Source organism: Bos grunniens, chromosome 7 (assembly GCF_055505025.1).
Source record: "Bos grunniens cultivar Pamir isolate PY7600 chromosome 7, Bosgru_T2T1.0, whole genome shotgun sequence".
Taxonomy (NCBI): Eukaryota; Metazoa; Chordata; class Mammalia; order Artiodactyla; family Bovidae; genus Bos; species Bos grunniens.
The window spans coordinates 40,841,415-40,868,439 of NC_141171.1; the positions used below are offsets into that span (position 1 = coordinate 40,841,415).

Genomic DNA, 27,025 nt, shown 5'->3' on the forward strand with positions numbered 1-27,025 from the left:
AAGAACAAACAGACGTTTGTTCTGTTTTTAACTTTATTTCTTTTCCTTATAGGAGGGTTTCTTTTTGTGTGTTTGGAAGAGGACAAAATATTAAGAATCTTGAAATCTAAAATTTGTGAGAAATAGGGATAGTCCCTGCCCTATCTGACTCTGAAATCCTGAAATTTTCTTGAAAGTAAAATGAACCCAGAGTGTTAGATTTATTCTTTCATGTTTCAGCCTGATTTTTCCACACCACACACACACACACACTCACTCACACTCATATCTCTTCCTTTTCCCCTCCCCTGCCTTCTCTACCATGCCTATGCCCATCCTCTGGCAACTTGTCATTGGTGAAAGCATGAATCAGTGGTCAGATGTAACATCCTGTCCCGTTTTTTGGCCACTGTTACTTTGGTCAAGACACCCCAAGTGGAATTAAACTCAGGATCTGAGAAACAGAGTCACAGTGAGAGGATGGGAAATAATCTCATGAGAGAAATCAGGTGAGTCCTGACTCTGGGCACAGCCCTTCTTGGGAGAAGAGACAGGAAGAGGGAGGTGGGGTGTGTGCATTTGGAATGGTGGATCAGTTGTGCTTTAAGAAGGTTGAACTTAAGGACAGCATCTCCTAAGAACATACAGGAACCTTCCAATCCACTTTCTCTTGGCTTACTTTGGAATTGTGGTAGGTTTCCAGATTTAGAAAATAAAAATACAAGATGCCAGTTAGATCGGAATTTCACATAAATACATGCATTTTTTTTTTTCAGTATAAGTATCCCTCGTGCAATATCTGGAGCACTATTGCACAGATCATGCTCTGTGCATGGGTCATTCTTAAACTGAAAAAGTTGTTTATCTGAAATTCAAATTTAACTGTGCATCCTGTCTTTTATCCAGCAACCTGGGTCTGTGATCACTTGAATCTTCCTACAACTCTTTCTTCATCTGGGTAGAGGGCTTATCTTGCCATTCATTGACTTCATGGGATCAGTGTGAAAATAAACACTCAGGTTTTTACAAATTGTGGAAGCAAAATAATTCACTCAAGTGTTTTTAATTTAAGTAGTGCCTTTTGTGGGTGATTTTTTTGTTTGTTTTCATTTTATTTATTATTTTTTATGAGTTTTTTTAAAATTTTATTTTATTTTTAAACTTTACAATATTGTATTGGTTTTGCCAAATATTGAAATGAATCTGCCACAGGTATACATGTGTTCCTCATCCTGAACCCTCCTCCCTTCTCCCTTCCCATACCATCCCTCTGGGTCGTCCCAGTACACCAGCCCCAAGCATCCAGTATCGTGCATCGAACCTGGACTGGTGACTCGTTTCATACATGATATTATACATGTTTCAATGTCATTCTCCCAGATCTTCCCACCCTCTTCCTCTCCCACAGAGTCCATAATACTGTTCTATACATCAGTGTCTCTTTTGCTGTCTCGTATACAGGGTTATTGTTAGCATCTTTCTAAATTCCATATATATGCGTTAGTATACTGTATTGGTGTTTTTCCTTCCGGCTTACTTCACTCTGTATAATAGGCTCCAGTTTCATCCACCTCATTAGAACTGATTCAAATGTATTCTTTTTAATGGCTGAGTAATACTCCATTGTGTATATGCACCATAGCTTTCTTATCCATTCATCTGCTGATGGACATCTAGGTTGCTTCCATGTCCTGGCTATTATAAACAGTGCTGTGATGAACATTGGGGTACACGTGTCTCTTTCCCTTCTGGTTTCCTCAGTGTGTATGCCCAGCAGTGGGATTCTGGATCATAAGGCAGTTCTATTTCCAGTTTTTTAAAGAATCTCCACACTGTTCTCCATAGTGGCTGTACTAGTTTGCATTCCCACCAACAGTGTAAGAGGGTTCCCTTTTCTCCACACTGTGGGTGATTTTTTATCCCTATCCTCATCAAACACTTCCCTCTTATAGGTAAATAATTTTTTCTTTGCCTAAGATATATAGACATTTTTTTGTTGTTGTTGGAATGACTTTTATTTTATTCTTTATTGAAATATAATTGCTTTAAAAGACACAACTTTTTTATCCATTCATCTGTGGTCTTAGATTGTTTCCAAACAAGATATATCAAGAGTTGGCAAGGATGTAGAGAAAAAGAAAGACTTGTATACTGCTGGTGGTTCAGTCACTGTGGAAAACAATTTAAATAATTAAAAAATGCAACAATCATATGATCTAGCATTCTTGCTTATTGGTACATATGCAAAAGAAATGAAAATAGGATCCTCCTATGTTTGTTGTAGCATTATTTACAACAGCCAAGACATAAAAATAACCTAAGTATTGAGCAATAGATCAATGGATAAAGATTATTTTTTCTTTTTTCTCTTGTTTTTCTTGATAATAGCCATACTAATGAGGTGATATCTCATTGTGGTTTTGATTGATTTGTATTTCCCTGATAGTTAATGATTGTTGTTGTTCAGTCTCTAAGTTGTGTCTGACTCTTTGTGACCCCATTCACTGCAGCATGCCAGACTTCCCTGTCCTTCACTGTCTCCTGGAGTTTGCTCAGACTCACATCCATTGAGTTGATGAACCATCCAACCATCTCATCCTCTGTTGCCCTCTTTTCCTCTTGCCTTCAATTTTCCCTGGCATCAGGGTCTTTTCCAGAGAGTAGTTGGTGGCCATTTGGATGTGATCTGTAATACAGGTAGATTGATCTGGCCTTCCAACACTCAACATATTGCTCCTGTGTTCCAATGAATATATCCATTTCCCACTAGCTAACATCTAAACTGTGGAACATTTGTTTTAGAATTTAAAGTCCTATATATTGTTTTAATCACTCCCTCCTTGTTCTCTTCTCCCTTTGGGCATTGCCTCACTGTCTTGCTTAGCAACCAGCCTCTAATTAAGTAATTTCTACTTACTAATGGAGTCTCTCCAAAGCAATTTTTACTTTGAATGTATCTTTACAGCCCCTATAACTGTCTAGAATGTAGAACAAAATAGAAATCTAAAGAATGTGTACTTAGTTAAATATATCTTTTTTCCCCCTTTCTGTCATAAATATGTTGTATGGATTTTGTCAGTTTGGTCTCTTGGCCCATTTGAGTTCAAGTGTGCCTTGGCTGTCAGAATGCTTGCTCCAAGGTTCATTTTCAACCATTTCTTATTTGTCAAACCATAATATTCATTCTACAGTGCTGTGGCCAGATATTACATCTTCCTGGTCTTTGCCAGAAATTATTCTTTCACTATTCAATGACTTGTAAATGGTTCATACACACTGATGACACTAAACGCATCTTGCTCTGTCATGGTTATATGGGTGTAAGACTTTTAGATAATGTATTCTCTGACCATGAGGATAGTACTCTTAAACTCTGAAAATCCCTGAAATTCTTGCTAATGATCTGCAGAAAGAAGGCTCTCAATAAATGTTTTCTGGCTAGTATGAAGAAGCACGTGCACTCATTGGAGGAGGGCAGAGGGTACAATTTTCCTCTTCAGATTACTGAGACTTAAAAGGAGCTTTCCATTTTTAGCTGTCTTCCTTTCTGTATTGATTTTTGAAATATCCAATTTTATCTGTTACCATGTTCTGATAAGGTTGGTGGTCTCTTTCAAAACAGCCATTAATTTTGCTTACTTTACAAACATGAAAGCATCATGAAGATGCTGATTCAGTTCAACCATGTTGTAAATGAAGCCAGTTAGACTCAGAGAGATGAAAGTGTCTTGGTTTTCTTACACTTGTCATTGCAAAACCCCCTTTTTATTCTCTTCATGGGATCGCAAAGAGTCAGACACAACTGAGCAATTAACACACACACACACATATTCTACTCTCTAGCCATTGCTCTCTGCTTAGGATCCTAGTCCCATCTTCTGGAGAAGCCTATCAGCTAGATTTCTGCTGCTACTGCTGCTGCTAAGTCGCTTCAGTCGTATCCGACTCTGTGAGACCCCATAGACGGCAGCCCACCAGGCTCCCCCTTCCCTGGGATTCTCCAGGCAAGATCACTGGAGTGGGTTGCCATTTCCTTCTCCAATGCATGAAAGTGTAAAGTGAAAGTAGGAAGTCACTTGGTCATGTCCAACTCTCAGTGACCCCTTGGACTGCAGCCCACCAGGCTCCTCCGTCCATAGGATTTTCCAGGCAAGAGTACTGGAGTGGGGTGCCAAAGTCCAGGAAGATGTGAAGAGGAAGTAGACAAATGTTGTCTTAGGATTTCTCATGGTTGTCATCTGTGAATGATGCCTCCACAGTAAGAGAATATTCTAGGTCCTCCTGAATGCCCACAAACTTCAAGGCAACCAGATTCTATAGTACTCAAGGAACTCACAGGACTGAGTGAAGTATTCAACTTTCATTTATAGTAGGGACTAATAATTATCTCAGGCTTGCTCTCTGCTCTATACACCATTCAGAAGTTCATAAGATTATCTCATTATTTTTCCATACCAAGTGGTTATTTTTATCCTTATGTATGGTTTCATTGGAAAAATGCAATACTATATATAAAAGTGTTGGATTTTTGAATACATTTATAAATTGGTGATGGGAGATTATTTTATTTCCAGTAAGTAAAATACGGGTAATTTCTGTCTAGAGTATTCTTTGTCTTGGTGAACTTCAGAAGGCAGGTTAGCAGCACTGTTTGCAGTTCATACAACTGGATAAAGGAGGAAAGAATAATTTCTAATAAATAATTCACCTGAAAAATCATGAAGCTAGATTAAGCTTATATTTGATAATTGTCCTGTTTTTCTTGTGATCCTGGATAAGCTCCTTGGTTTCTATGATTGCATAACTGTATGTGCACTGTGAGGGTAATAATATTGCCAGATCCTAGATTTAGTTGTGACAATAAAATGAAACAATGTATATGTGTTAGTGGGCTTCCCTGATAGCTCAGTTGGTAAAGAATCTGCCTGCAATGCAGGAAACTCCAGTTTTGATTTCTGGGTGGGGAAGATCCCCTGGAAAAGGGATAGGCTACCCACTCCAGTATTCTTGGACTTCCCTTGTGGATCAGCTGGTAAAGAATTCACCTGCAACGCAAGAGACCTGGGTTCAATCCCTGGGCTGGGAAGATCCCATGGAGAAGTGAAAGGCTACCCGCTCCATTATTCTTTCCTGGAGAATTCCATGGACTGTACAGTTCATGGGGTCTCAAAGAGTCGGACATGACTGAGCAACTTTCACTTTTCATATATGTTAGCAGGAACATCAGTTCAGTTTAGTCTCTCAGTTGTGTCCAACTCTTTTTAGCAGGAACATAGTAGCTGATTAATGAATGATACCTATTATTTAATTCCATTAGTACTGAAATCAACTTTATTTTCAGATTCTTGAGTTACAGTGCATTTTGCCTCAGTGAATTACTTATAGAAATTATTTAGTTCACAACGAACCCCATTCAATGTACTGCTGATATGATTGAGAACAAGATGGAAAAAAAAATTCTACCTCATGGAACTTGTTCTAGCAGGAGAAATGGGTTACAATGATACAAATTGTGCACTTCAGGGAGTTATAACAACTATGAATGAAATATAGCAAAGGGAGGGGTATGATGTCATGGAGAGCTAATATTAGAGTGACATGGGTATTTGGGAATAAGCAGATTAGGCAAAAATCTGTGGGATTAGCTTCCAGACAGAGAGACCATGTGTAAAGGCCCCAAGGAGAGTCAGAGTATGGTGTGTAATGGGATGAGGAGGGCAGAGGACATGAGGTTAATAGGGTTACCTCTTGGCCACTCCACATTTTATAACTGCTTGTCCTCGGTTTTTTTCTCTAAGTGTTATTGAGATATAGTTGTTATGCAAAATTCATATATTTAAAGTATGTATTTTTAAATTGATACATATTTACACTTCTGTGATATCATCACCACAGTTAAGGTACTAATATCTTAATTAGTGGAGATAATTAAGAGTGAAATAGAGGAGAGTGAAAAAGCTGGCTTAAAACTCAACCTTCAGAAAACGAAGATCATGGCATCTGGTCCCATCACTTCGTGACAAACTGATGGGGAAACAATGGAAACAATGAGAGACTAGTTTTTTGGGGCTCCAAAATCACTGCAGATGGTGACTGCAGCCATGAAATTAAAAGACGCTTGCCCCTTGGAAGAAAAATTATGAACAACGTAGACAGCATATTAAGAAGAAGAGACATTACCTTGCCAACAAAGGTCCTCCTAGTCAAAGCTAAGGTTTTTCCAGTAGTCATGTATGGATGTTAGAGTTGGAGAATCGATGCTTTTGAACTGTGGTGTTGGAGAAGACTCTTGACAGTCCCTTGGACTGCAAGGAGATCCAACAAGTCAATCCTAAAGGAAATCAGTCCTGAATATTGATTGACTGGAAGGACTGATGGTGAAGCTGAAACTCCAATACTTTGCCCAACTGATGCAGAGAACTGACTCATTTGAAAAGACCCTGATGTATGCGAGACAGCAAAAGAGACACAGATGTATAGAACAGTCTTTTGGACTCTGTGGGAGAGGGAGTGGGGGATGATTTGGGAGAATGGCATTAAAACATGTATAATATCATATAAGAAATGAATCGCCAGTCCAGGTTCAATGCAGGATACAGGAAGCTTGGGGCTGGTGCACTGGGATGACCCAGAGGGATGGTATGGGGAGGGAGGTGGGAGGGAGGTTCAGGATGGGGAACACGTGTACACCCATGGCGGATGCATGTTGATGTATGGCAAAACCAATACAATATTGTAAAGTAAAAAAAAATAAAAAAAAAAAGAAAAAAAAAAGACTGAAGGCAAGAGGAGAAGGGGATAACAGAGGATGAGATGGTTGGATGGCATCACTGACTCAATGGACATGAGTTTGAGCAAGCTGCAGCAATTAGTGATGGACAGGGAGGCCTGGCATTCTGCAGTCCATGGGTCACAAAAAGTTGGACACAACTGAGCGACTGAACTGACTGAACCATCACCTCTAGTTTCTTTGTTTTGTCTGTGTGTATGTGTTTTGTGTCTGAGTTAAGAACACTTAACATGAGATCTTAATATATTTTAACATGCACAATAACTTATTATTAACTATAGGAACTATGTTGTGCTGCATATTCTGGAACTAATTTATATGGTATAACAGAAACATGATATTATTGAGCAGCAATTCTCCCTTTCCCTTTCTCCCCAGCCCTTTGCAACAACCACTCTACTTTCTGCTTCTATGAGTTCAACTATTTTCTTTTTTTAAAAAAATTAAAACTTACTTAGTTTTCATTGAAGAATAATTGCTTCACAATATTGGTTTGATATCTGCCATAAATGAAGTAGCCATAGGTGTACATATGCCCCCTCCTTCTTGAACCACTCTCCTACCTCCCGCCCTTTCCCACCCCTCTAGGTTGTTACAGAGCCCCAGATAGAGCCTTGAGTCATAAAGCAAATTTTCATTTGCTATCTATTTGACATACGGTAGTTTATATGCTTCCATGCTACAATTATTTTCAGTTTCACATATAATTGAAGTCGTGCAGTATTCGTTCTTCTGTGACTGGATTATTTTACTTAAGCATAATATACTCAAGATTCATCCATGTTGTTGTAAAAGGTAGAATACTTTCTTTCTATGGCTAAATAATTTTAGATAGTATGTATATGCTACATGCCACATTTTCTTTATTCATCTGTGAATGGATTTGTGTTGTTTCCATATCTTATTTATTGTGAATAATGCTGCAGTAAAGATGGGAAGGCAGATATCTCTTTGAGACCCTGCTTTTGATTTCTTTGGACATATATTCAGAAGTAAAAGAATATATGTATACTCAGAAATAACTAGTTTGTTTTTAATTTTTTGAGAAGTCATCATACTGTTTTCCACAGTGCGTGCATAATTTGCCTACATACCAACAATGCACAAAGTTTCTAATTTCTCCACACCATTGCCAATATCTGCATATATACATACATATATATATATATATATGTATATATATATTGGCTTCCCTGGTAGCTCAGCTGGTAACAAATCCACCTGCAATGCAGGAGACCCCAGTTCAATTCCTGGGTTGGGACAATCCACTGGAGAAGGGACAGGCTACCCATTCCAATATTCTTGGGCTTCCCTGGTGGTTCAGAGGGTAAAGAATTTGCCTGCATTGCGAGAGACCTGGTTTGACCCTTGGATTGGAAAGATCCCCTGGAGGAGGGCATGACAGCCTACTCCAGTATTCTTGCCTGAAGAATCCCCACAGACTGAGAAGCCTGGAGGGCTACAGTCCATGGGGTCACAAAGAGTCAGATATGACTCAGCTATAAAACAACATACACACACACACAATATATTTTTTATAACAGCCATGCCATTTTAATAGGTGTGAGATGATATAACTCACTGTGATTTTGATCTGCACTTCACTGACAACTAGTGATGTTGAACATTTCCAGGCAGCTGTTGGCCATTGGTATGTCTTCTGTGGTGATGAAGGTGAAGTGAAACAGTTGTGCTCAAAGAGTTGAATTCACGTATGCCATGATGAAAAGTGTTTCCCTCTTTTAAGGTCAGTCAGACTTTATGGGAAGCCTATATGAGATAGCACTCTTGGCCTTAAGAAAATAATAACATAGAAGAGGGACTACAGTGGGTGCCGATTAAAAAGTTGATAAACCCCTTGAACAAATACTGTACCTAATGGCTGTTCTATACTTTAAAAAATTAGAAATTATATAGCTGAGAGATGATAAAAGATTTTCAAGGTCACTTCTGCTATAAAATGATGAAACTACAGTGTACAAATGATGATTTAACACATGTATATGTTGTGAAATGTTTACCAGGATATATCAGTAATTTCTGATATCAAGTCATGTGTCATTTCCACTATACCACAACAACCTTTTTTTTTTTTCCAGACAGGGCAGATGTTAACGTATTCTTCATAGAAGCCCAAATAGTGTGCTATAGAAACAACAGGAAGGGATGAATGGAATTCTAATTTGAACTGGCAGGGACGTAGGGCATGTTTGAATAATTGCAGCATGGATTGTTCTGCAAATGTTAGGCAGGCTGAACAAAGTGGAAAAGATTGCAAACTAAAGGGACAATGTGTGAAAACATATAAGAGTTTGAAGTACATGGTGTTTCAGGAACTACAGTTGTCAAAAGTTAGAGCATATTGCTCAAGGATAATCCCTATGGGGAAGAATTTGAAAATGAGATTTGGCATTTGATGATTAAAAAGTCTTCAAAGGCATCCAGGAAGTGATAATGCAATGAACATGAGTGGAGAAAGATGTAATGTGGCTTATATGTTAAGAGAATTGTCTGTCCTCAGTGTGTAAGGTGAAATGGAGAAAAATGGACAAAGTTAAGAAGTTCTAAAAAATAGATGAATTAAAAGGAAATGAAGAGCTAAAATTCAGCAGGACAACCAAAATGGAAAAAAAAGAGGTTTGGTGAAAATAAATGCACTTCACTTTGGTGTTTGTCAGTCATTTAGATCACAAATGTGGCATGAGAGAAGGAAAAAATTATCCCCCCGAATGACATATAAGTCTCTTCCTGGCCTCTCCTGGGGACCTCTCCATTATTAGAGACTCTTGGGATATGCTGCACATATTTGGAGATGAAGGAGACACAGAAACAGAGAGAGCAGTGACGAATCTTAGGCGAGGTGGTACTTCCCAACTTCCTCCCGTAACTGTCAAATAAATCCCCATCAAATCTGCCAGACAGAGGAAACAGAAATGATAAGAATCAGACTCAGCTCTCCCCCTTTCCTTTGTCTTTGATAACACTTTTTTATTCTCCAGACTCAGCCATTACCCCATGCCTCTGTGTGGTCATTCATGGAATGAAAGAGCCATGAGACTTGTGCCAAAGATTTTCCAGCTTTCACTCTCAGACACTCTAATCCAATGGCATTGAGGGGAAAGGGAGATAACATTTAACAAGCAACTGAACAAGTGCTGAAATATTGTATAGTTGAGCTAAATCATTACAATGATACCACAAAGGAGATATTGTTATCCCCATTTTTATATGTTTTGAAATTAAGACTGCAAGGGTTTCAGTCTCTCAGTTAGAAGGGGTGGGTTTTTTTTTTAATTTTATTTTATTTTTAAACTTTACAAATTGTATTAGTTTTGCCAAATATCAAAATGAATCCGCCACAGGTATACATGTGTTCCTCATCCTGAACCCTCCTCCCTCCTCCCTCCCCATACCATCCCTCTGGGTCGTCCCAGTGCACCAGCCCCAAGCATCCAGTATCGTGCATGGAACCTGGACTGGCGACTCGTTTCATATATGATATTATACATGTTTCAATGTCATTCTCCCAAATCTTCCCACCCTCTCCCTCTGCAACAGAGTCCATAATACTGTTCTATACATCAGTGTCTCTTTTGCTGTCTCGTACACAGGGTTATTGTTAGCATCTTTCTAAATTCCATATATATGCGTTAGTATACTGTATTGGTGTTTTTCTTTCTGGCTTACTTCACTCTGTATAATAGGCTCCAGTTTCATCCACCTCATTAGAACTGATTCAAATGTATTCTTTTTAATGGCTGAGTAATACTCCATTGTGTATATGTACCACTGCTTTCTTATCCATTCATCTGCTGATGGACATCTAGGTTGCTTCCATGTCCTGGCTATTATAAACAGTGCTGCGATGAACATTGGGGTACACATGTCTCTTTCCCTTCTGGTTTCCTCAGTGTGTATGCCCAGCAGTGGGATTGCTGGATCATAAGGCAGTTCTATTTCCAGTTTTTTAAGGAATCTCCACACTGTTCTCCATAGTGGCTGTACTAGTTTGCATTCCCACCAACAGTGTAAGAGAGTTCCCTTTTCTCCACACCCTCTCCAGCATTTATTGCTTGTAGACTTTTGGATCGCAGCCATTCTGACTGGTGTGAAATGGTACCTCATAGTGGGGTGGTTTAAGTCATCAAACATGTAGCTAGCAAGACTCCAAAGCCCACGATCTTCGTTTGATTACTTGAGAGAGGTTTTCTATAAGACTTCTCTTCTTTCCAAGAAGAGGGTACTTTGGACCTTCTGGAACATGGGAAGGTGGGAAGCCTGCTGGTGGTTCTCAGAGGTGTATGAGGGGATGACATGAAGCCCTCTGTCTGTAGCTTGTCTATTGTTCAGCATTAAATGGATAAAAAGAACTGTTTCCTTCTTCTGGAAATCTATAGCTGACACATACATTATATTGAGAAAGTGTGAATCTTCTCTTCATCTGTCCAATGATAGGGTTCAGGATGTACTACCCTAAAATATGGTGCCTTGGTATATTGACTATCTCAAGCTGAAGGAATTCAAGGACAGCAGAAGCAGGATGGTTGTTCTGACTTCCCAAAACTTGCCTTTCTTCCCTGAAAGCAGGAGATGAATCTCTTATGTGAAAGGGAAGAGAGAAATTCCTATCACCAGAGACAAGGAATTTAAGGTCAAAAAGCTATGTTAACAAAACTTGTTACACCTTTGTCATTTATTAGCTCTAGCTCAATCCCTCTGCCTTGTCAATGTTTTACAAGCTTATTGTGCCTTTGTCTACAAGATATACAAGCTTCCTGCCCTGGTCACTTCTTCTGGTTTTCTTTCTTAAGTGAAGGCTCTCATATGCATGTAAAAATTAAATAAAATTTGTATGTTTTTCTCCTGTTAGTCTGCCTCATGTCAGTTTAATTTTTAGGCCCAGCTGGAGACCTAAAGAAATTAGAGGGAGACTTTTTCTCCTCTACATCATCTATCTACTTCAAGTTTGTATCTATATATGTACACAGCATGCAAACAGGCCCATATTGACTAAAAATAATAAAATTTCTGAACAGTGCAAGAAAACTTTAAAATTATAAGATTAATAGTTTTATTGTTCTTTATCATCTTAAATATTTTATGATCTCTGTATGATGCAGTCTTTCAAAGATGATAGTTTAAAGGAAAATTCAATAACGGAGAATCTATATTGCCTCTAGTGGAATTAGACCCAGTCCATATTTCCTCAGGCAACATGGATTTATAACTTACATTTTGGACAGAATTTTATAACCAGATCTCCACAATTGTTTATGAAGAATTTTACATTCCTGCTAGAGCTAAAGTAACTAAATTAAAAGCTTGGATATTCCCCAGAGAATAAGACTTTAGTATGCTTCTGTGTTCAGAAAGGGGAAGTAGTAAATTGACTAAAGAAAAGGAAAATGTACCTTAAGAGGAAATTCATTTACCATCTCATCATTCTGCTCTTACTTTTAAAATTGTGTTCTGGGTCAAGTGCTTAGCCAGGCATCAGAGACTGAAGTACCTGACTTTGAAGCAGATGAATTTTTCATGTGTAAATGATCATGTTTTTTTTTTTTTTCTCTTTATCCTCATTAGTTAGTAATTAAGTGTAGAATTTGATGACTCTTGGTGATGCTTTTCTGCTTTCCAAAAAGTAGAAAGAATGTGTTAAAGATTTTCAAAACAAACTACTCTTTGTGACCATTGAAAAGTATTTTGCATTGTTATCTTCATCTAGGTTCTAATAAAGTGGCAGGTGCTTTAAAAGCAGAGAAAGGAACAAAAGAATCACCACTAACAGGAAGACTGAGTAGAAGGCAATAGCACCCTACTCCAGTACTCTTGCCTGGAAAATCCCATGGATGGAGGAGCCTGGAAGGCTGCAGTCCATGAGGTTGCTGAGGGTTGGACACAACTGAGTGACTTCCCTTTCATTTTCACTTTCATGCATTGGAGAAGGAAATGGCAACCCACTCCAGTGTTCTTGCCTGGTGAATCCCAGGGACGGCAGAGCCTGGTGGGCTGCTATCTATGAGGTCACAGAGTCGGACACGACTGAAGTGAATTAGTAGTAGTAGTAGTAGTATTAAGGGGTGGTATCTTGTTGTTGTTGTTTAGTCACTAAGTGGTGTCTGACTGCTTTTTGACTTTGTGGACTGTAGCTTGCCAGTCTCCTCTGTTCTTGAGATTTCCCAGGCAAGAATATTGGGGTGAGTTGTCCTTCCTTTTCCAGGGGATCTTCCCAACTTGAGACTCAAATCCACATCTCCTACATTGACAGGCAGAGTCTTTACCACTGAGCCACCTATGTAAGACCATTTTCATCATGTTTTCTCTTTCCTCCCTAATTAATTTATGTCATCTGTAGCCTTAGAGTGTTTGGATCTGAGTCTTTGAAATGTTAATAGATGCAAACAATAACAATATCAACTTAGTCTGTTTTCTTCTATACTCATCAATATCTTTGAGATCTATATTTATTAGAGTGAGTGTATCTGCCTTGTAACTTTGTATCTGCACTTGCTTCACACCATCCATTCATTGCCAACCTGCTTACCAAAGTCCTGCTGTGGATATCTAAAACATACCTCTTATATCCCTTTGGAAGGAGTGACCTGGAATATACACCATTTCTTTACCAGAAGGCTACACCTTCTACTCTCCCTTTCTGGAGTTTTTGGATCTTCACATCTGTTCCTATACTTGAAAAATGCATGTTTTCTAATTTTGCCATATATTTTAAATGTAAATTTGTAACCAATTGTTATTTTAATTTTCATTTCTCTGGTTGTTTATTGGTGATTTTGTGTATCTATTCAGGTGCTTCTTAGGCTCTGAAGCTTCTTTTAAATGTTTACTATCCAAAGCCTCTGCTCCCAGAGCAGCAAACTGAGTTCCCTGTGCTACATAGCTGCTTCCCACTAGCTAGGTTTTTTACACAGGGTGCTCTGTGATGACCTAGAGGGCTGGGAATTGAGGAGTTGGGTGGGAGGGAGGCTCAGCAGGGAGAGGATATATGTATACTCATGGCTTATTCACGTTGTTGTACAGCAGAAATCAACACATTATTGTAAAGCTATTGTCCTCCAATCAGAAATAAATTAAAGCAAAATAAAATACCCAAACAAACAGAAACTTTTTTGCTCATCTTTTTCCCCCTCTTTGGTTTCTTGAATTCTTGTGGATTAACAAACACCTTTTGAATATTATAGACTCACCTCTTGAGTGTTAGCCAGGTTAAAGAAAAAAGTAATGACACTTGTTGAAGATGGCAAGGAAGACTTGATTTTATAGCTGGGGAGAGAGATGGGGCTGAAAGAATTTACAGTCAAGGAACAGGGTATGGGTCAGTGGATGACAATTTACTAAGAGGAAATAGGGTTAAAAGTGGTTCTGGCTCAACCGACCTAACAGAACTCCTGTTGAAGACAGGCCATGATGATCAGAAATCTCTTGGTGGATGGTGGAGGATGAGGAGCTTGGTGGGGTTCTGGTTAGAGCATCTTGGCAGGATTTTTACTAAAATTGGATTTTATAGGGAAGTGCACAGATAGGACTAGGAAGAGGTTCAGGAAACTGATTCAAGTTTGTTAGCCATAACAAGTATCTAATCTTACCAGGCATCTATCTACTTGCTTCATTTTTATTTATTAATGCCTGAAGTCCTAAATGTTGATGTAATAAAATTTGTCAAGTTTTTGCCTCATGGTTTGTGGTTTGGTTCTTTTAAGATAATTTTCCTTTAATTGATTTCTGTATTAAGGCAAAATTTGCATATGGCAAAATGAGCAAATTTTAAGTGTAACACTTGTTGAGTTTTACAAATGTGTATACCTATGGAACGTGGTATATATCTATAGAACATGTGTATAGTCATAGAACATGTGTATACCTATAGAATACCCCAATCATGACATATAATTTTTCATCATCACAGAAATTGTCCTCATGCCTCTTCTCAATCACCTCAAAGTACTCTTCTATTCCCATTTTTGTTTTTTTTACAAATGAGCTCATAAAATATGTACTTTTTTTGTGTTTGCTTTTCAGTCAACATTAATGAAGAGACTCATCCGTACTGCTGCATGTGACAAAAGTTCATTCTTTTTTGTTACTGAATATTCCAGAGTCTGTTTAGGTGCAAATACACAAGAGTATGATTATACATTCTTCTATTCATAGTATTTGAGTTACTTTCTATTTTGGGCTATAATGAATAAAGCTACTATAAATATTCATATTTAAATGCTTTTGTGGATATATGTTTTCTTTTCTCTTGGGTAATTCCTTAGGAAGAAGTTTTCTCCCATTTTTATGTAGCAAAGCTATTACTCTGAATTTTCTTGTACTGATTTTCTTCATTAGATCTTTGATCTCTATTAGTATATGGATTAAGTTAAGGATTTTGCTTTTTTTCTCTCAAAAAAAATGACCCAGATTTTGCAACTTCAATTACTAGAAGATCTATTCTTTTCCCATTGAACTCTAATTACTTCTATATTATATATGAAGTGTCTACATATGATTGGTTTATGTCTTGTATTCCTTTACTAGCAGCATATAGATTTTATTATGATGACTTTGTAGTATGACTTGATATCTGGTATGATGTTATTCTCTATAACATCACAGAGGTTTGAGGTAATAAATACAAACCATAGCAGAATGATTTTAGTAGGATAGGTTTTAATGTAAAGAATTTGGTACCTACAAAATCCTTGGAATGGCTCTAGTTGTGGCTTTCAGTCTGGGCCTCTTTATAAACATACTTTTACCCTACAAAATTGACCAAGCTACCCTGTCTAAGAGGTTTCTAGGGTGATTCTACATTAAAAATTTCCCCACCGGTACTGTCTATGAGGCTTGAGAATGGACACCAGAAAGCTGATGCACAAAAACTTCTTGTCTGTGAACCTGACTTTTGGAGGAAGAGCCACAAAAAGGCCTCTTCACACTTTGAGCAGCATATAATTTGCAGCTTCAATATTGGTGGCAAATGATTCTGAAGAAGGCAGTCATCACTTTCCTTTTTGCAGAAAGAAGATGGAATAGATATTAACAATGCCCATTAACTATGCTCAGAACATGCCCGCTTTGTTCTTCACTTCAAAATTGATATAACTTTTTGAGGACTTTTACCTCTCATATTTATTAAAAACTAAGTTGAGTTAATCAAAAGTGTCAGCTTGAATTTTGATTGGGAGAACATTGGCTATATAGATTAATTTCAGGACAAAAAGCTATGTTAATGCAACCACTATTACAGTCAAAACAGTTGTGTGTAACTTTAATCAAAATTTTAGTGTATTCTAAAAGAGTTGTAATTTTTGTTTTTCTTGCATTCTTTGTTTAGGTTGATTTCTAGGTACTATTTATAATATCAGATAAAGTACATTCTACTCTAGCCTAGTGTTGTTAAAATGCTATTGAATTTTGTAAGATAGTTTTGTGTCTACCAGCCTCGCTAACTTTGTCATTTAATAGTTTGTTAAGTTAATGCTACTGGGTTTTACATAGAGTTAATATGTAAACTACAAAAAAGACTTCTACTTCTTTTCATTTTTTACAACTCCTGCCTTTTTCTTGTTTTGTTTTCATTAACTTTGCTGTATGCTTTTGATATATTGCTTTTATCAAAATAAAGAAGTTCCAACTTATAATACATTTTATGAGAATTTTTATTATTAATGTGGCTAAATAGTATCAAATGAATTTTTGAAATTGTTGAGATAACCTTTAAATTTTTTGGTTAGATTTCTAAGATGGTAAATATGTTAATAGTTTTCTTTCATTTTTTTTTAAATTAATGGCTTAGAGTTCTGATAGCAATCAGTGTTTGATAAACAGAGATGGTAGTGAGAAAGCAATCAAATAATGAACATAAAATCCATTATCAATTCAGAACTGTATTAAGTTACTGACTTTACCGTCCTGTCTTAGCAGTGTCTAAGTAAACTTTAGGCTTGTGAATAAGAGAGATTGTTAACAGTAATAGGAAATGATTAGGAAAGGTTTTTCTCCTTGTCTTTTTTTTTCTCTATTATGTGAATTGGAAACACTGTCAGTTGCATGACCCATGTCCATTCCTCAAGACTCCTTACTAATACAATTTTGATTTTATTTATTTTAGCAATATAATCAGATTTATTATCCCTTGTAGGTAGGCATATCATTAGATGTTCAATGAGATGACCTGGAGCTTCCTATGAAATCTTTTTCTTTTCTAATAAATATGTTCAGTATAAATGGCATCTACTTTCCCTTTTATAGTTACTTTGAACATGGACATGATGTCTGAGGTTGTGATAATAACAAGACAAGCATGATAGTGACACCAAAAATGTAGGCATGGCAAAAGTAACAAGTGTGTCTGCCAGATAACACCCCTGAATGTCTCAACCCAATATCTGTAAATGTATCTGTCTCTAATTATTTTCAGAAAAATGGACAAATAATGGACAAACAAAAATCTATTTGCTTAAACTTATAATTTTTCTGTTAGCAAATTAATACAAGCTAAGTGAAAAATATAGTACAAGTCAATAATGGCATTGAAGTTCAAATAGTTGATAATACAGTTCTTTTTTTAAACTTTTAATTTTAATTTGAAGTTGATTAGCAATATCGTATTAGTTGTAGGTGTACAGCAAGGTGATTCAATTATACATATTCATGTAACTATTCTTTTTCAAAGGATTTTCCCATGTCAGCTCAGTTCAGGTCAGTTGCTCAGTCGTGTCTGACTCTTTGCAACCCCATGAATTGCAGCATGCCAGACCTCCCTGTCCATCACCAACTCCTGGAGTCCACCCAAACCCATGTCCATTGAGTCTGTGATGCCATCCAATCATCTCATCCTCTGTCATCCCCTTCTCCTCCTGCCCTCAATCTTTCCCAGCATCAGAGTCTTTTCCAATGAGTCAGCTCTTCGCATCAGGTGGCCAAAGTATTGGAGTTTCAGCTTTAGCATTAATCCTTCCATTGAACACCCAGGACTGATTTCCTTTAGGATGGACTGGTTGGATCTCCTTGCAGTCCAAGGGACTCTCAAGGGTCTTCTCCAACACCACATTTCAAAAGCATCACTTCTTCGGTGCTCAGCTTTCTTTATAGACCAACTCTCACATCCATACATGACCATTGGAAAAACCATAGCCTTGACTAGACAGACCTTTGTTGACAAAATGATGTCTCTGCTTTTTATATGCTGTCTAGGTTGGTCATAACTTTCCTTCCAAGGAGTAAAGGTCTTTTAATTTCATGGCTGAAATCACCATCTACAGTGATTTTAGAGCCCAGAAAAATAAAGTCAGCCAGTGTTTCCATTGTTTCCCCATCTATTTGCCATGAAGTGATGGGACCAGATGCCATGATCTTCGTTTTCTGAATGTTGAGTTTTAAGCCAACTTTTTGACTCTCCTCTTTCCTATGTAGGTTTTACATAGTATCCCTTTGCTATACAGTAGGTCCTTGTTGGTTATCCATTTAAAATACAGCAATGTGTACATGTCAGTCCCAAACTCTTAATCAGTCCCTCCCCTAGACCCTTTCCTTCTGCTAACCATAAGTTTGCTCTGTAGGTCTGGGAATCTGTTTTTGTCTTCTAAGAACATTTGTATCATTTTATTTAGATTCTCTATATAAACAATATCATACAATATTTGTCTTCACTCAGGATAACAATCTGTATATCCATCTATGTTGCTGCAAATGACATTATTTTTAGTGGCTGAGTAATATTTCATTGAATATATGTACTGCATCTTCTTTATCCATTCATTTGTCGAGGTACATTTAGGTTGCTTCCATGTCTTGGTTATTTGTATTGATAACCTACCCCGTCTGGGATAACACCTAGTTGATTGTCATGTGCTTTTTTTGATTTTTTAAACTTTATTATTTTTATTTAATTATATTTGACTTCCAATACTTTATTAATTTCAAGTGTACAGCATACTGATTCAGTATTTTTACAGATTATACTCTATCTAAAGTTGTTACAGGAAAATGGCTATAATTCCAGTGCTCTACAGTATCTTCTTGTTGGTTATCTATTTATAATAGTAGTTTTTCTCTCTTAATCCCATATCTCTAATATGCCCTTCCTTCTTTTTCTCTCCCTTTTGGGAAACACTAGTTTGTTTTCTATATCTGTGAATATCTTTTGCATATATTCATTTGCATTATATTTTAGATTCCATATATAAGTGATATAAACATTATTTCTTTGTCTGACTTACTTTGTTGTTGTTCAGTTGCTCAGTCATGTCTGACTCTCTGCAACCCTGTGGACCGCTTGCAGCTTTGCGACCCCATGGACCCCCAGCAGCATACCAGGCTTCCCTGTCCTTCATCATCTCCTGGAGTGTGCTCAAACTCATGTCCATTGAGTTGATGGTGCCATCTAACCATTTAATCCTCTGTCATCCCCTTCTCCTGCCTTCAATCTTTCTCAGCATTAGGGTCTTTTCCAATAGTTGGCTCTTCCCATCAGGTGGCCAAAGTATTGGAGCTTCAGTTTCATCATCAGCATCAGTCCTTCCAATGAATAGTCAGGGTTGTTTTCCTTTAGGGTTGTTTTCCTTGATTTGATCTCCTTGCTGTCCAAGGGACTCTCAAGAGTCTCCTCCAGCACAGTTCAAAGGCATCAATGCTTCGGCGACCAGTCTTTTTCATTGTCCAGCTTTCACATCTGTACATGACTACTGGAAAAACCATAGCTTTGATTACACAGACCTTTATAGGCAAAGTAATGTCTCTGCTTTTTAATATGCTGTCTCGGTTTGTCATTGCTTTCCTTCCAAGGAGCAAGCATCTTTTAATTTCATGGCTGCAGTCACCATCCACAGTGATTTTAGAGCCCAAGAAAATAAAGTCTGTCGCTATTTCCATTGTTTCTGTAGATCCATCTATGTAGTAGCAAATTCAGTCTTTATTAAAGACTGAATAATATTAATATTGTGTATTATGCACACACATCTCATGTCTTCTATATCCATTTATTTGTTGATGAATACTTAGGTTGTTTCCATATCTTGGCTATTGTAAATAGTGATATTGTATGTACACAGCATACAGCATCTTGTGTCTTTTGCATACAAGTTCTTGTGTCTTTTGCACACATGTTCTTGTTTTCTCCAGATGTAATACCAAGGAGTGGAACTTCTGGATCACATGTAGTTCTATTTTTAGTTTTTTGAGGAATCTTTATACTGTTTTTCATAGTGATTGTACCAATTTGCATTTCTACCAACAGTGTGCAAGGGTCCACTTTTCTCCACATCCTTTCCAACTTTTGTTATTTGCAGTTTTTTTGATAATGGTCATTTGACAGGTGTAAGATGATACCTCAATGCTGTTTTGATTTATGTTTATTTAATAATTTATGATGTTGAGCATCTTTTCATTTATCTGTTAGCCATCTGTATGTCTTTGAAGAAATGTCTGTTCAGGCGCATTTTTTGGTTGGGTTGTTTGTTTTTATGATACTGAATTGTATGAAGTATTTATATATTTTGGATATATGAGCCTTTAGTTGAGCTCATCTTTTGCAAATATTTTATCCCATTCTTTAGGTTGTATTTCCATTTTATAAATGATTTCCTTTGTTGTGCAAAATGTTTAAGTTTAATCAGATCAAATTTGTTTATTTTGCTTTTATTTATTTTGGCAAAAAATGTTGCTGTAACATGTCAAAGAGTGTTTGCCTATATATTTTTTTAGAAATTTATGGTTACAAATCTTACAATTAGGTCTTTAAATCATTTTGAGTTTATTTTTGTGTACAATGTGAGAAATTTTTCTAATATCATTGTTTTACATGAAATGTCCTTTTTTATCAGGAAAATTTGTTGAAAAGACTGTTTTATCAATTGGTATATTCTTGCCAAGGATTAGCTGGGTATAGATATATGAATTTATTTCTAGATTCTCTTTTCTGTTTGACCTATGTGTCTGTTTTTTGGTGCCAGGACCAACCCGTTTTGATTACTGTATGTAAGTAGTATACTCTGAAGTCTGGGAGAGTGATACTTCCTGCTTTGTTCTTTTTTCTCAAGAAAGCTTTAGAAATTCTGGGTCTTTTATGGTTCCATATAAATTTTAGGATTATTTGTTTTAGTTGTGTGAAAAAAGTCATGGGTATTTTGATAGAGATTGCATTAAATCTGTAGATTGCTTTGATTAGAATGCTCATTTTAACAATATTAATTATTCTAATACAAAATCACAGTATAGATTTCAATTTCTTTGTATCATCTTCAATTTCTTTCATCAATGTATAATTTTCTTAGTATACATCTTTCACCATCTTGATTAAATTTATTCCCAGATATTTTAATTCTTTTTGATGCAATTTTAAACAAGATAGTTTTTTTTTTTTAAACTTTCTCTTTTGAGAATAGGTATTAGTGTACAGAAACACAAAAGATTTCTGAATATTAATCTTATATCCTGCAATTGTGAGGAATTTGTTTATTTTAATAGACATTTTGGTGACATTAGGGTTTTCTATATAAAGTATTGCAAATAGGAACAGTTTTACTTCTTCTCATCTAATATAGATGTATTTTATTTCTTTTTCTTACCTAATTGCTTTGGTTAGAATTTCCAATACTATGTTAAATAGAAGTGGCAAGAATGAGCATTCTTTCCTTGTTCCTAAATTTAGAGAAATGGCTTTCATCTTTTCACCATTGAGTATGATGCTAGCTGTGGATTTCTCATAAATGTCCTTTTTTATGTTCACTTATATTCCATCAGGGATCTTAGTTTTCTGAATGCTGAGCTTTAAGCCAACTTTTTCACTGTCCTCTTTCACTTTCATCAAGAAGCTCTTTAGTTCTTCTTCACTTTCTGCCATAAGGGTGGTGTCATCTGCATATCTGAGGTTATTGATATTTCTCCTGGCAGTCTTGATTCCAGCTTGTGTTTCATCTAGCCTGGCATTTTGCATGATGTACTCTGGATATACGTTAAATAAGCAGGGTGACAAAATACAGCCTTGATGTACTCCTTTCCCAATTTGGAACCAGTCTCTTGTTCTATGTCTAATTCTGACTGTTGCTTCCTGACCTGCATACAGGGTTCTCAGGAGGCCTGTCAGGTGGTCTGGTATTCCCATCTCTTTCAGAATTTTCCAGTTTGTTGTGATCCACATAGTCAAAGGCTTTGCCATAGTCAATATAGCAGAAATATATGATTTTCTGGAATTCTGACAGTCTACAGTTCTTGAGGTTGCAAAGAGTTGGACACGTCTGAGCATGCACATACACTCATGAAAAATACTGTCCAGCACCTAAGATATTCTATTCAATTAGAATAGAAGGTGAGATAAAATTATCTCAGACAAGCAAAGCTAAAAGTTTTCATCAGTAACAAACCTACGCTAAATGAAATTTTGAAGAGTCTTCTTGAGGTGGAAAGAAGAACTTATGGAAAATAAAAAATCTCAAATTGGATGGAGAAATATTGTACAAATTATTGAGTTTTGGTGTTTATTTAGATTTCTTTTGTGAAGCTACGATGTATTAAGAAGTTAAAGTCATACATTTGGGACATTTTTAAAAAGAAAGAAAAAAGCACAGAAAATATGGAAAAATCAGCCCTTGTCTCAGGACTTTGGCCAGCATACATTTTAAGCTTAATACATGGTTTTTAAATGATAGAAAATTGACAATTTATTAATTCGTTCAACAAATCTTTGTATGTCATCAATGCCTGATGGTATCTGAATTCTGTTTGATTAAAACAAAATCTTTTACTTTATGTATGACAATTCATAAATGCCTATTTATGTACGGTAATTCTAATGACATGGAATTCTAACTAAGTGCCTTCTAAATTAGGAACTTTATGACCCTGTTTTTTTAATTTTGAAATACAAACAGCCTTTAAAAGGGTAAATTAGAGAATCATTGAAAACCTCAAGGAGAATCTTCATTGATCAGATTGGAAAAATAAAATCATGAGAAACTGGATTCTAGAGAAACAGAAAAAGAACAGAAGATAGAGGACACCAAAATTTTTTCCTGATTCACAATCTATACTACTAAGTAATTATAACTTCCAAATTTCAATGACATTCTCCCAAAAGCCTCTAATTAAAATAAATAAATTTAAACTTAACTTCCAAACTTGACAGTTTTTGAATATTATCCAGAAATCTCTACATCAGAATCAAAAGAAAAGGTTCCCTTCTTCTGCAAATCTGATTTACTTTGTATTTAACAAGTTCTACTCTTTGCTTAGTAGTCCTGTATGTCAATATCTAACAATGTTTCTTGAACTTAAAACACTAATACTGAAGAAATGACTTCTCTCAATAACGTCAGTAACAACTATGAGGCTCATAGTCTGAGGTATTTTACATGAACCCTTATATAGAAACAAGAGAATACACTATTTTTGAGGATTTGATACTAGTGGGAAAAGACCATTCCAAGAAATGATATGTTTGTACAATGCACATAGTGAAAAATTTGATTAACTGAATCACAGGCTTTGGTCTATGATGAATTATTCTGTAACCATTATATAATCATGCAAGTTGCTGGTTTCTCCCATTGTAGCTTCATCATTCAATGTTTGCTTGATTCTCATAATAATGATTTTAATGAGAATAAACATAAGAATAATATGCACAACATACACTTCTCTGAATGTAGGTGAGGATTACGTTGCTCTACATGTACATGAATGGCAAAACAGAAGGCTTTAGAGAATCTTACTCTGGCTCAGAAGGCCAGGATCAGTAGTCCTAGTACTCCACATAGACACATATAGCATGCTTATGCTACCTGGACTCACTGGAGAGGCTGCACCTTTCCATTGTAAGGTGCTTTCAACCTTCTTGGCACCTCCTATCTCTTCTGGAGAACTCAGGAAATTTGCATGCCAGATCATGATCAGTCCAAGCCCTGGAACTTTCCTGATTATAAAAAATCAAACTGAGAGAATCAAGGATCAGATTATAGAATTTTGTTCCATCATAAGTCTGGCTTCTGGTCAATTTCCAAATTGCATTCTGTATCTATGACTGTCAATTTCAAAGGAAAAGAAGTTTAACAAAAAGGAAAAGCAGGCTTCTTTTTAATAGTAAGAGAAGTGTACTCACTCTTTAGTCCACCATCACTGTGATAAAAACCAGGTATCATGAAAAAGAAAATTACAGACCTATATCACTGAGAAACACAAATGCAAATGCTCAACAAAATACTAGTAAACAGAATCCAACAACACATTAAAAAGATTATATACCATGATCAAGTGGGGTTTATCCCAGGGATGCAAGGGTTTTTCAGTATATACAAATCAATGAATGTAATACACCATGTTAATACATTAAAGAATAAAAACTATATGAACATCTCATAGGTGCAATAAAAACTTTTGACAAAATTCGACACCCATTTGTGATTAAAAAACAAATACCCAGAAAATGGGCATAGAGGGAACCTATCTCAACATAACAAAGGCTATATAATGCAAACCCACAGCAAACATCATTCTCACTAGTGAAAAACCTGAAAGCATTTCCTCTAAGATCAGGAACAAGATAAGGATGTCCACTCTCACCACTGTTATTCAATATAATTTTGGAAGAGCTAGCCATGGCAATATGAAAAGAAAAACAAATAAAAGGAATTCATGTTGGAAAAGAAGAAGTAAAACTGTTACTGTTTGCGGATGACATGATACCCAACATAAAAAAAATCCTAAAGATGCCACCAGAAAACTACTAGAGCTAATTGATGAATTTGGTAGCTACAAGATACAAAATTAATGCACAGACATCTCTTGAATTCCTATACATTAACAATGAAAGATCAGAAAGAGAAATTAAGGAAGCAATGTCATTTATCATTGCAACAAAAAAGAGTGAAATACCTAGGAATAAACTCACCTAAGGAGGTGAAAGCTGGAGTAAGAAATGGCAAGCCACTTCAGTATTCTTAGCTGGAAAATTTCATGGACAGAGGAGCCTGGTGGGCTACAGTCCATGGGGTTGCAAAGAGTTGAATAGGACTAATTAACTGAGCACAAGGAGGCAAAAGACCTATATTTATAAATCAATAAGACAACATGGTGATGAAAGAAATAGAAGATAACCCTAACAAATGGAAAAATATATCACATTCTTGGGCTGGAAGAATCAATATTGTGAAAAATGATTGTGCTACATAAAGCAACCTACAGATTCAATGTAATCCCTATCAAATTACCAACAACACTTTTTAGAGAATTAGGACAAAAAATGTTGCAATGTATATGGAAAGGTGAAAGACCCCAAATGTCCAAAGTAATCTTGAGAAAGAAAAATGGAGCTACAGGAATAAAGCTTCCTGACTTCAGCTGTTGTTCAGTCACTCAGTCATGTCCCACTCTTTGCAACCCCATGGGACTGCAGCACGCCAGACTTCCCTGTCCTTCACTGTCTCCTGGGGTCTGCTTAAGCTACTACACTACAAAGCTGCAGTAATTAAAACAGTAAAATACTTGCACAAAACAGAAATACAGATCAATGGAACAGGATAGAAAGTCCAGAGGTAAACCCATCACCTATGGGTACCAAATCTACGACAAAGGAAGCAAGAATATACAGTGGACAAAAGACAGTCTCGTCAACAAGTGGTGCCTGGAAACCTTGACTGCTACATGTAAAAGAATGAAATTAGAACCTTATACCACACACAAAAGTAAACTCAAAATAGACTAAAAACTGAAACATAAGACCAGACGCTATGCAATTCTTAGAGGAAAACATAGGGAGAACACTCTTTGACATAAATCACAACAAGATCATTTCTGACCATCTCCTAGAGTAATGAAAATAAAAACAAAAATAAACAAGTGAGACCTAATTAAACTTAAAAGCTTTTGCACAGCAAAGAAAACCATAAATGAGGTGAAAAGACAATCCTGAGAACAGGGGAAAAGAAAATGCTTGCAAAAGAAGCAACTGACAAGGGATTAATCTCCAAAATATACAAACAGCTCAACAACAACAACAACAACAACAAACCCCAATTGGTGGAAGACCTAAATAGACATTTCTCCAAGAAAGACGTACAGATGACCAAGAGCCATATGAAAAATTGCTCAATATCACTAATTATTAGAGAAATGTATTTTAAAAATACAATGAGGTATCACCTCACACCAATCAGAATGGCCATTTCAAAAAATCTACACACAACAAATGCTGCAGAGAGTGTGGAGAAAAGGGAACCTTCTTGCACTATTGATGGGAAGGTAAACGGATATATGGAAAACATATGGAAAACCGTACAGAGTTTCCTTAAAAAACTAAAAATAGAACTATTATATAACCCAGCAATCCCACTCTTGGGCATATACTCTGAAAAACCATAGTTCAAACACATGCCCCTCAGTGTTCATTATAGTACTATTTACTATTCCCAGGATATGGAAGCAACCTAAATCCAGATGAGTGGATAAAGAATATGTCATACATATATACAATGAAACATTTTTCAGTCATAAAAAGGAACAAAGTTGGGTCATTTATACAGATGTGAATGGACATAGGGTCTATCAGACACAGTGAATTGGTCAGAGAAAAACACATACCATGCATTAACATGTATGTGTGGAATCTAGAAAAATGGTATAGATGAACCTTTTTGTAGGGCAGGAATACAGATGCAGATATAGAGAATGGACCTGTGGACATGTACGGGGTGAAGTGGGATGAGATTGACATATAAATACCATGATGTGTAAAAGAGATAGTGAGAACCTGCTGTATAGTAGAGGGTGCTCAGCTCAATGCTCTATGATGACCTAGATAGATGGGATACAGGCTGGGGGAAGATCCAACTGAAGCAGCTGATTCAGTTCACTGTGCAGCAAAAATTAACACAAGTTGTAAGGCAACTATACCCCATTTTTTGAAAAATGTTAAGGAAAGCTAAAAAAGGAGACAAAAAGATTTGGAAAGAGGTAACAATCTCTTTTTTTCTTGTGTGTTTTTTAGTTGCTTGAAAGACAATCAAAAGGAGCTTGGGAAGGTAAGCCCAGACGTGAAAAGAAAAAGGTAAGAACACAGCATTTCAGAGTATTTTCTCCAGTGATTTACTTCCAGAATCTCTGTACCGTGACAGCTAATGTCCTATCTTAGACCTCTTACAACCACAATGATAAAATTCTTTGGCAATTGCCTCTAAGACTTGGTAGAATGTTAGATGGAGACTCTAAACATTAAAACTGGCTCATTAGTACACATATTTTGTTTCTTAATAGTTATAT

The 27,025-nt window shown here is 36.5% G+C and overlaps 1 protein-coding gene across 1 annotated transcript in view; it reads left to right on the plus strand.

Moving 5' to 3' along the window:
• Positions 1 to 331: 331 nt before the first annotated feature.
• The window catches only part of GCSAML (germinal center associated signaling and motility like), a 52,680-nt gene continuing 25,986 nt past the window's right edge, over positions 332 to 27,025 (plus strand). Inside the window, exons 1-2 of the mRNA XM_086413608.1 lie at positions 332 to 488; positions 26,754 to 26,813. Of these exons, the coding sequence (XP_086269734.1) occupies positions 460 to 488; positions 26,754 to 26,813 (89 nt within the window). The 5' untranslated portion in view covers positions 332 to 459. The remainder of the gene's footprint in view (positions 489 to 26,753; positions 26,814 to 27,025) is intronic.